Below are 11197 nucleotides of genomic sequence, written 5' to 3'. Positions count from 1 at the left end.
AGGCACAAGGGGTCGGGGCATGACCAGGAGGGCCATGGACATGATGCCAGCAACCACCGACCACTGCACTCCTGGAGCAGGCACACTGGCGACTGGCTCCAGCCTCCTTACTCCCCCACCCTGTGCCCCAGCAGGACCTGCAGGGGGTCCACCATTCCCACATTCAGTCTCACTGTCTTATTATTGATGCCCCACTTGTCCACTGGTCCCCATTCCACACATGAAACAGACCCAGAAGGGAAAGGACTCTCCCAAGTCCACCTGGCTAGGACTTGAACCCTAAAGAAAGGAGTCATCACATAGATGGAATGGGAGACTGACAGGCAAAGAGCAAATAGACATCCAGGGAGTGGGGCGCCTGGGAGCAGTGCTTCCAGGGAAGGGCAGGGTGAATCATCTCTAGGCCTTCACAGAGCCCAACCAGCCATTTGTCAAATGTGTCAGACTCCTGCTCATGCTTTAAAACCCCACCTCCCACGTCCTCTCTTACATGCCTCTTTCCTTCACCCCACCAGAGGGCACCCACTTCCTCCACAGGTTCCTCCACCCCAAGTCACATGCAGTTATGTCTATGCCTGGGTCTGTCTTCCCAGGGAGGGACAGGGGCTGAGCCAAGGTCTCCTGGAAGCCACTATCACCTAGCAAGGGACTGCCCCAGAGGCCCTGTCAGGGAGCTTTTGATGAATGATTGGATGAATAAATAAATGAATGAATGAATAGGTGTGCAAATGAGTGGGTTACTGAAGAAGTTAATTCGTTTATTCCATTATCAATGTATTGACTGATCTGTACAAGCAGGCAGCAACTATGGAGTGCCAGGTATATGCCTGGCCTGGTTCCCTTGGCAGCCTCAGCCTCAGCCCTACCCTGACTGCCACTCTCTGCTCTTCCACCCCATCCCCATTCCTCATCTTCCCTCAGCTCACAATTGAAAGCTCCTTCTCACCGCCTCCTTCCTCAACCTATCTGATTGGTCTCTACATTCTTTCAACCACTGACGTCCCCTTTAGGTCTTTGCACTTTTTGTTCTGCCAGGAGGAACACTAATCCCTTTGGGACTGGCAGACTCCTACTCATCCACCAAAGCCCCAGCACCAATGGCTGGTGAAGAGCCTCCTCTGAAGAGCCTGTGGTAGTTCCCTTGCTTACCTTCCAGCCACAACAGTTCCCAGAAGGGGACCTAGCCTGGGAGGCGCCTCTAAATGGCAGAGAGGCGGTCTTCACTGGTGTTCCAAGGGAATTAGGGTCCCCCCCAACCACTTCCCATCTCCTCCCATCATCATGCGAAAGGGTAAAGGGTGAGAGCCGTCTAGTGGCTCCCCGCAGGGGGAGGGCAGGAGTGCCAGGCCTCGGCATTGCGGGGCCCCTGTCCCTTCCTGCCTCAGTTTCCCTGGGATTCAGAGGAGGAGCGAGGCCGCTCGTGATGGGGTCTAGCTGCGGGGCGGGGGGTCGGCGCTCGAGGGGCTCAGGAAGCAGGCGGCCGCTGGAATCCTAAGCCGCGCGGCCTTATAAGGACATGTGCGCCCGCGCCAATCAGCGGCGGGGGCGGGGCGCGCGGCCCGCGTACCCCGCCGGCGCGCCCGCCTGCCCGTCGGTCCGTCCGTCCCGTCCCGCGGCCGCCGCACCCGCCAGCAATGAGCTCCACGCAGTTCAACAAGGGGCCCTCGTACGGGCTCTCGGCCGAGGTCAAGAACCGGGTGAGTGAGGGGAGCTCCCCCGCCCCGCCAGCCCAGGCCGTCGCCCCTTCCACGGCTGCAGGGCAGGCACTCTGCCGGACTCCCCAGCATTTGGGGTGGCTCTCCTCCTCCTTAACATCTGGAGGTGCCCCCCGAGGCTCCCTCAACTCTGGGAGAGCAGTGAACTCTGTGCTCTGGCACCCCGCAACTTCTAGGAGTGGTTGGGTCGAAGCCCTGCTCCAGCCCTGCTCCCCTAGCCCTCCTCCGTCGGAAGCCCCCCATCCACCCCTCTCAACCCCCAGCCTTGGGCCCCTCCAGCGCTTCAAGGCCTGCGAGTGCCCTGAAGGTCTGAGGAGACCCCAGGAACCCCTTCTTACCCCCCTCCCGCACTTCTGCTTTTGGGGCCACTTCACCTCGGGGAGGGGAAGGGGGCGGGCCTGTGTTTTTTGAGAAGGGTGTGGCCCCCGCAGGAATTTCCCGACTTCTTACACCTGGGAGGTGGGGCACTAAGGGGAAGTTGGAGTTGAGGGGGCCTCCTGGACCAGTCTCTTTGTCCCCATCTGACAGGCTTAAGGGGATAGCATAGGGGTCCTCAGGACCCATGTGGGTCCCCTGAATGTGACCTTTAGATGTGGGTTTTGTAACTTGGAAAGGAGAGCTGGGGCCAGGGGAGACACTTTTTAAGAAAGCACTTGTGTTCCAGCTCAGAGAGGGGCAGGCACTTTTGAAAGGCTACACAGCAGGGTCAGCCCGTCCAGGGAAAGAGGAGCAGAGGGTGACCCCAGACCCAGGGGATGGTCCTAGTCCTGACCTGCAAGAGCTACCCAGCTGGAGGGAAGTGTGTCATTCTTGTCCATCCCCCACATTCCCACCTGGGAATGTGGCCACACAGCTGGGCCACTGGGAGCCTGCCTGGGCATGCAGAGGACAGCCCTGCCAGCCCCAGGCCCTGCCCGGTCAGCACTGCAGGGCTCGGGAGCGCCCGTGGGCAGGGGGAAGTTCACATCACCTCTCTGAGTTCCTGGAGCTTCCCTCCGGTCCATGCAGGAAGCCAAGGTACCAGGTGTGGTCACTCAGCAAGCTCCTGATTCCCCCTTAAACACACCAGTCTCCACTCTGGCAATAATGCCAGGGGCTGGGGGACCTGTATGTGCCCCACCCAGCACCAAGCTGCTTTAAGACCCTTGGTTTACAGATGGGGTTCAGAGAAATCTATCAAACTGCCTAGAGCCACACAGCTGGCCAGTGGCCGAGTGAGGACTGGAACCTAGCCCGATGGACACTGATCCTCCTGGGCAAGCCTGGCATTGCCCCTGAGGCAGCAGAAAGTGGGTGAAGACGTAGTACCTGGTAGAGGGGTGGGGGTGGGGGGGTGGCAGCTTCCTGAGATGGAGTGGGAGGGGGCAGGTTGATACCTGCTCTGTCAGGATGAGGTCAGAAGGCTCCCTTTGACCAGCCCTCAGTTTGCAGGTCTGGGGAATGGGCGGGGCACCCACTGGCTTGCCAGGGTCACTCGGGAGCCACACCGGAATTGGACACTGGGTTCCTGTGGCTTGGGCGCATGCCCGGACCACTTTACCAGCTGCTTAAGAGCAGGGAGACCTGAGGCCCCAATGCCCAGCCTTTGGGCCTCAGCTCCCTCACTGGATGGCACGGACGCAGGCTGATGTCCAAGCATCTCCATTTGAGATCTCAGGCCGGCTGGGGGGTCTGGCCCGCTGGGAACAGCTGGTCCCGATTTAGCAGTGAGGCAGGGAGGCAGCGGCTGCATTCCTGGCAGTTTGCGGTGGGGAGGAATGTGCTGAAGGCCGGCAGGGCAGCGGGGGAGGAAAGCAGTGCAGTGGGCGGGGTGGGCCAGGCGCTTCTGCCTGGGACCCTGGCCCCTGAGAGCCGTCAGGGACAGGGCCCAGCTGGGCAGGTGGGCCAGGCGTCCAGACCAGCCTGACTGTTTCAAGCTCGGCTATGCGAATGACCACCCCCAAGCTGGGCGGGGCTGCTCCCTGAGCCGTGGGAACCAGAGACCAAGGCCCAGGGGTGGGCCAGGCGGATCGGGTTAGCAGGCCAGGCTTCCGCCTTTGTCTCCACTGTGCCTTGGGTAGCTCAGCCCTGATCCTGTGTCTGGGGGGTTGTATGCAGGAAGCAGGAAGCAGGGGCCCAGGTCTGTAAAGTCTTAGGAAAAGAATTCAAACACAGATGGGAAACTGAGGCGCAGGGTGAAAATTCCGTGGTCATCAGGGAGACAGACCTGGGAGGAGGACTTGGGTCTGCAAGGGCAGCTCTGGGTCCCTGTCCCCTGGGCCCTGGGGAATATGAAGGAGAGGGAGAGAGAGGGGTGGGGATGGCCTGAGTCAAAGTGGGAAGGGGTCTGGGGCAGAAGCTCAACTAGCTGGGCAACCAGGTCCTCAGCTTCTTAGCATCCCTCCAGGGAGCTGCCCTGAGCTGCCCACACTCCCACCGCCCTGGGTGTCCTTGGGTGTTGTGAGACGCTGCCATGGGGAACAGGGAGTGTTGTGTCTGTGGGCAGCGGTGAGCACTGATGGGAGACCATGAGCATCCTTGTCCAGAACCAGCTCAAGCAGGATGGCACAGCTTGGAGTGAGGATGGGGCACAAGCCAGGAGGTAGATCATATCACAGGAGGTAGAGAAAAGCTAGAAGATAATGCGGGGGTGGGTTGGGGTGAGGGTGCCATGAGGAGGGCTGTCATATCCAGACGGTCAGGGAAGTGCTCTCTAAGCTTCAGGCTATTGGATCAAAAGGAGGCGCTGGCTGTGCAAATATCATGAGTCTAAAGTAACAGCACATGGAGCTTCCGTCATGACGCAGCAGTTAACGAACCCAACTAATATCGTAAGGATGCAGGTTCGATCCCTAGATTCCCTAGCCTTGCTTAGTGGGTTAAGGATCCACCGTTGCCATGAGCTGCTGTGTAGGTCCCAGATGCAGCTCGGATCTGGTGTTGCTGTGGCTGTGGCTTAGGCTGGCAGCTACAGCTCCAATGTGACCCCCTAGCCTGGGAGCCTCCATATGCCGCAGCTGCGGCCCTAAAAAAACAAATAAAAAAATAAAGTTACAGCATGTGCATAGGCCCCAAGGCATAACTAGTGTGCACAGTTCAAGGAGCAGAGAAAGGTTTGGAGGCTCCTCAGTAAGTTAAAGGTAGACTTAGCACATGACCCAGCAGTTCTCCTCTCAGGTATAGACCCAAAAGAGTTGAAAACTATTGAGATAAAACTTGTAAATGGATGTTCATAGCAACTTGATTCACAACAGCCAAAAGGTGGCAGCAACCCAAATACCAATCAGTGGGTGAAATGGATATACACACGTGTCCTCCACACCCGGGTGCACTACTCAGCTGTGAAAAAGAGAGAAGCCCTGACACTCAGTGCCACGTGGGGGACCTTAAGACCAGGATGCTCAGTGAGAGCAGCAGACACAGAAGGACATATAGTGTGGGATTCCATTTATGTGAAATGTTCAGAGACAGAGAATGGGTTCCTAATTGTCAGTAGCTGAGGGCAGGGAGGAGTTGGAGGTCACAGCTAATGGGGATGGGTTTCCTTTTGGGGTGATAGAATGCTCTGGAAATGGACAGAGGCGATGGTTGCACAACACTATGAATGTACTAAATGCCATTGAATTATGAGCTTTAAAATGGTCCATGTTGTATCTTGCCACAGTTTAAAAACAACAGAGAAGTTCTCTCATGGCGCAGCAAATTAACGGAATTAGCCATACAGTTGTCACTGTGGTGGCTTGGGTTGCTGCTGTGGTATGGGTTCGATCCTTTGTCCAGGAACTTCTGTAGGCCTTGGGTGCAGCCAAAATAAAAAAATAAAAACAGGGAGTTCCCTTAGTGGCTCAGTGGTTAACGATTCTGACTAGGATCCATGAGGATGAAGGTTTGATTCCTGGCCTCGCTAGTGGGTTCAGGATCCGGCATTGCTGTGGCTGTGGTGTAGGCTGGCAGCTGTAGCTCCAATCTGACCCCCAACCTGGGAACCTCCATATGCCATGGGGGTGGCCCTAAAAGAAGCACAAAAAAATAAAAATAAAAACACAAAAGGTTCTGTCTAGTGCTAGAGATGTGGGAGGTGGGGGGCACAGGGCCAGATCTTTTGGGGGCTTTGGGCTGCCCTGTGGTGTTTGGCATCATGGAAAGTAGATTGGCCTCTGGAATTCCTGCTGTGGCACAGCAGGCGAAGAATCTGGCCTTGTCTCTGGGACAGGGCGGGTTTGATCCCCAGCCCTTTGCAGTGGGATAAGGATCCTGTGCTGGGGTCTTGCAGCTCAGATGCAATCCCTGGCCCCCGAATTTGCATATGCTGCGGGAGTGGCTATTAAAAAAAATGAAAGTAGATTGGCCCCAATGTTTATCAGTGAGAGATACGGGTGGTTTATATGTGCTGATGGGAAGGGGGGAGAGTCGGCTCAGGTTGCTTGGGGACCTCCAGGTCCTTCTGGCTCTTCTTCCCCTGGGGCTGCTGCTGGGGGTGTGCTCACCCCAACTCTGTGCCTTCTGCCCCTCCAGCTCCTGTCCAAATACGACCCTCAGAAGGAGGCAGAGCTCCGCAGCTGGATTGAGGGACTTACTGGCCTGTCCATTGGCCCCGACTTCCAGAAGGGTCTGAAGGATGGGATCATCTTGTGCACGTGAGTGGCCGCCTATGCTCATCACCCTGACCTGTACCATGAAGTCACGCTCCACATTCCGTGTGACACCTGCTTGCTTTCCCTCCATGAGCCTCTGTCTTTCTCGCTCTGCTTTTCCTTGTTAGTGCTTTGTCTTTGTCGGGAGCTCTGATGGGGAGCATCCTTATCTTACACCCTTCTTTTCTCGGAAGAGCCTATAATGTTTCCAAATGAGTTTGGCATTTCTTTCTTTCAGGGGGTGGGGGACGGCCTCACCTGCAGCCTGAGGAAGTTCCCAGGCCAGAGATAAAATCTGAGCCACAGGGAGTTCTGTTGTGGCTCAGTGGTAATGAACCAATTATCCATGGGGATGCGGGTTCAGTGGGTTAAGGATCCAGCATTGCTGTGGCTGTGGTGTAGGTCAGTGGCTGTAGCTCCGATTCGACCCCTAACCTGGGAACTTCCATGTGCCTCAGGTGCAGCCCTAAAAAGACAAAGACAAAAACAAAAATAAACCAAAAAACCCTGAGCCACAGCAGTGACGGTGCTGGATACTTAAACCACTAGGCCACCAGGGAACTCCCTGGAGACCTTTCTTTACTGCATCCTATTCAACTGTGGTTCAAACATTCCATGGTTTGCATCTTACGAACATTCGTGGAAATGCCCAGCTTCACTCCCCAGACTCGATACTTCTGGATTATACTCCCAGTGCTCTTTTGTCACTCGTTGGAATCTTTGGTGGGTGACGTCAAAATTGCAACAGGGGAAATGGAGGCCCGGACAGAACAATGAGCTTGGGGAAGGCACAAGTGTTCCCAAGGTTAGGCTTAGTCTCCTGGGTCTCTGAGGTTCCCCTACACTAATAGAGGTTCCTGTTTCCCCTCACCCCATGTGTCACCCCCCAGACTCATGAATAAGCTGCAGCCGGGCTCAGTCCCCAAGATCAACCGCTCCATGCAGAACTGGCACCAGGTGAGGGACTGGTGGGTGGAACAGCACAGGGCAGGCCCCATCTTATAGGGGAGCAGACCAAGGTCCCTCACTGTCCTTCTCCTGCCTCCCCCCCCAGCTAGAAAACCTCTCCAACTTCATCAAGGCCATGGTCAGCTATGGCATGAACCCCGTGGACCTGTTCGAAGCCAACGACCTGTTTGAGAGTGGGAACATGACACAGGTGCAAGTGTCTCTTCTCGCCCTGGCTGGGAAGGTGAGGCCCAAAGAGGGGCAGAAACCTGCCCAAAGTCACACAGTGAACCAGGGGAAGGTTTGTAGATGCTCTTCATTCATTCCTTTGCAAAGATTTTTGAGCACCCACTAGGTGCTGGGCAATTTGAATTCAAGGGTGACAAGGTAGACACAGTCCACCTCTTTATGGGCAGACAATGAACAAATCTTTTTGGCTGTGCCCATGGTATGCAGAAGTTCCAGGGCCAGGGATCAAGCCTGTTCACAGCGGCGAACTGAGCCACAGTAGTGACAATGCTGGATCCTCAACCTGCTAAGAGTTTTGTTTGCTTGTTTTCTCTTTTTTGGCCACCCCAAGGCCTATGGAGTTCCCGGGCCAGGGATCAGATCCGAGCTGCAGTCACGACCCAAGCCACAGCTGCGGCAATGCCAGATCCTTAACCCACTGTGCTGGGCCAGGGATTGAACCCTCGATCCAGCTCTCCCAAGATGCTGTTGATCCCGTTGGGCCACAGCAGAGACTCCAAGAGTTTTTTGTTTTTGTTTGTTTTTTTAATTAAGGGAGTTCCCTGGTGGTCCAGTGGTTAGGATTTGGTGCTTGGCTGTGGCTTGTGTTTAATCCCTGGTCTTGAAACTGAGACCCCACATCAAGCCGCTGTATGCCATAGCTGAAAACAAAACAAAATAAAACAAGAGAACTTGATCTATCAGCATGTTTAGACTCATAACAAAACGGAGTGGAAGGTACAGAGCCCTCTAGTCGACCCCTGCCCACCAATCATGCATAGCTTCCCCCACTTTTGTTAACAATCAGTAAAGCTCCGTGGATACCTCGTTATCACCCAGAGTCACACTAGAGTTTGCTCCTCAAATCATTTTTTGCAGTTTATAAATTGTGAGGAGCACCTTGAAAGAGAAGAAAGCTCTAGGCTGACTCTAGGGTCTAGTGACCTTTAAACCAAGACTAGCATAGGCTGGAACAGTGTTTCAAGAGGAGGGAACAGCAAGGCCCTGCCATGGGGACAGGAGGAGGAGGTATTCATGTCAGAGAGTTGTGTTCTGAATGGCATTTTCAGGACACCCCCCGCCTCTGGCCGCCATGTGGGCAGTGGGGGCAGGGAGACCACGGAGGAGCAGGGGGCAGGTGTCCAGGGGAGAGACAGTGGCCGTAGCCTGGATTGGGTAGAGGGAGGTGATGGAAGGTGAGAGACTGGCAGTGAGGATGCCCTCCAAATTCTTAGCCTGAGCAGCTGGAAGCCTGGGGCTGCTATTGCCTTGGGAGGGAAGGCTGGAGCCACAGGACCTGCTGACCCCAAGGCTTGAGGTGTCCCATGTCAGGTGCAAGGGCAGCTTGCAACCTGACCCCGAGGCCTCCTTGGACTTGCACACTCCCTGGCTCAAGGGTCCGGGCTGTCCCTCCCTAATATCCCACCCCCACCACCCAGGCCAAGACAAAGGGGCTGCAGAGTGACGTGGACATCGGCGTCAAGTACTCGGAGAAGCAGCAGCGGAACTTTGACGATGCCACCATGAAGGCGGGCCAGTGCGTCATCGGGCTGCAGGTGGGGGCCATGGGTGTGAGCTTCGGGTGCAACCCAGACTCTGTCCTGCCCCGTGGCCCCTCATGTTGGGGACAGGCTGACCTCTCCCGCCTGCCTCCCTGCAGATGGGCACCAACAAATGTGCCAGCCAGTCGGGCATGACGGCTTATGGCACCAGAAGGCATCTGTACGACCCCAAGAACCATATCCTGCCCCCCATGGACCACTCGACCATCAGCCTCCAGATGGGCACAAACAAGTGTGCCAGCCAGGTGGGCCCCCCCCAGACCTCTACCCGCTTCCCTGCCATGTCACCCCCAAGGGCTAAGGGCTCATCCCTCGGGGCTCGTCCCTGTCGCTCATCTCCCACTGAAAACCCCACTCTGGGTTTCCCTCCTACCCCTCTGGCCCTGCCTGCTCTGTCTCTGCTGCAGCTTACTGTGTGTTCCCGGGGAAGTTACTATCCAGCTCTGTGCCTCAGTTTCCCTCAAAGGTTTGCCCAAAGGCTTTCCATCTCTGATATTTTAAGTCTTGCTGGATTGATGCATCAGTGTGATGGTTTGGGAGCATTCGGGTCCCTTGGCGGGCCTGAGCCCCAGCCTGGGGAGCTTCCCGGCCAGCAGGGAGAGCTGGCCCCAAATACCCCAGCTCTAAGGGAGAGTCACTGGTAATGGAGATCAGCTCAACACAGAGTCAGAAAAGAGAAGGTTCTGGAGTTCCTGTTGTGGCTCAGCAGTAATGAACCCGACTAGTATCCATGAGGACGTAGGTTTGTTTCCTGGCCTCATGCAGTAGGTTATGGAACTGGCATTGCCGTGATTTGTGGTATAGGCCAAAAACACGGCTCTGAACCCCCATGGCTGTGGCTGTGGCCAACAGCTGCAGCTCTGATTTGACCCCTGGCCTGGGAACCTCCATATGCTGCAGGTGTGGACTCCCCCCTCCAAAAAAAAAGAGAGTTCTGAGCAGGGCTTGGACAGATCTGTAGGAGGTTGCACTGTGAGCACAAAGACAGGGAGCTGGGCAAAGGTTGGGAATCTGAGAGCAGTTTCTAGGGCCTCTGTTTCCTACTTCTTCCCTCTCTGACACCTCTCCCCGTCTCCAGGTGGGCATGACTGCTCCAGGGACCCGGCGGCACATCTACGACACCAAGCTGGGGACAGACAAATGTGACAATTCCTCCATGTCTCTGCAGATGGGCTACACACAGGGCGCCAACCAGAGTGGCCAGGTTTTTGGCCTGGGCCGGCAGATATATGACCCCAAGTACTGCCCTCAAGGCCCGGCAGCCGATGGGGCTCCAGCAGCTGCTGGTGACTGCCCAGGCCCTGGAGAGTCTCCAGAGTACCCCCCCTACTACCAGGAGGAGGCGGGCTACTGAAGTGCTTCTGCAAGCTCTTCCCCCCCCCATTGCCCCATGTGGGTTTTGGGGTTTTTCCATGTTTTTGTCTTGTTTTTCTACGTAGCTGAATGCTACCAGCTGAGGGTCTTGGGGGAAGGGGGGAAGGCCTTGTCCAGTTGCATATGGGATGGGGGTCAGGCTTTGGGCCAAACTGTGGGGCAGGGAGAAGAAACCCAGGTAGGGAGGGGTCTGGCCCCCAGTGGTTTCCGGTTGCTTCTTCCCCTCTTCTCTTTTCTCTGCTGATCAGTTTGTGGTTTCTATACCCATACAAGTTTCAGGTAGTTTTAGTGAAATGAAAATACTTTTTTTTCAGGGGGGTGGGGGAGGTGTTAGGAAGGAAGTAGGTCCTCTGGGAGAAGGCCAGGCCATAGTCCCCAAATATTTTAGGCCTTATGATGTACTAGATTTCCCTAGGATCCTTAGACCACCAACTCTAGCCCTCCCAGGTGCCCAGTGGGGACACTGAGGCCCAGAGAGGACAGTGGAGTTCTGAGTAACTGAGGCAAAGCCAGACCCCTCCCAATACCTGATTCCACCCCACCACCAAGTACTGCACAGGGACCCCCTCCTGGAGGCCCTCCCTGGGACCAGCCCCTGCCCCAGAGCTCTGGGATCAAGAAATAATGTGAAATACCGACTGTGGACCAAAGGAAATAAAACCTCTTTTTAGGAAATGAAGGTGCAGGAGTTGGTGTCCAAGACAGCCTGGGGGGAGGTACGTGGCTTGGATCCCTTCTGGGGCCCTAGGGGGGCAAA

The 11197-nt window shown here is 55.9% G+C and overlaps 1 protein-coding gene across 1 annotated transcript; it reads left to right on the top strand.

Moving 5' to 3' along the window:
* Positions 1-1535: 1535 nt before the first annotated feature.
* CNN2 (calponin 2) lies at positions 1536-11119 on the top strand. The gene is given in 7 exon segments (NM_001444844.1): positions 1536-1697; positions 6210-6331; positions 7219-7285; positions 7383-7520; positions 8944-9060; positions 9165-9311; positions 10145-11119. Coding segments are annotated over 7 exon segments (930 nt in total). The 5' UTR covers positions 1536-1634; the 3' UTR covers positions 10421-11119.
* Positions 11120-11197: the final 78 nt, after the last annotated feature.

Source organism: Sus scrofa, chromosome 2 (assembly GCF_054392235.1).
Source record: "Sus scrofa isolate SSC_HxYL_T2T_F1_AM1 chromosome 2, Sscrofa_HxYL_maternal_Yorkshire_Landrace_v2.0, whole genome shotgun sequence".
In the NCBI taxonomy this organism is placed as follows: domain Eukaryota; kingdom Metazoa; phylum Chordata; class Mammalia; order Artiodactyla; family Suidae; genus Sus; species Sus scrofa.
This window is presented reverse-complemented; position numbering and strand designations above follow the sequence as displayed.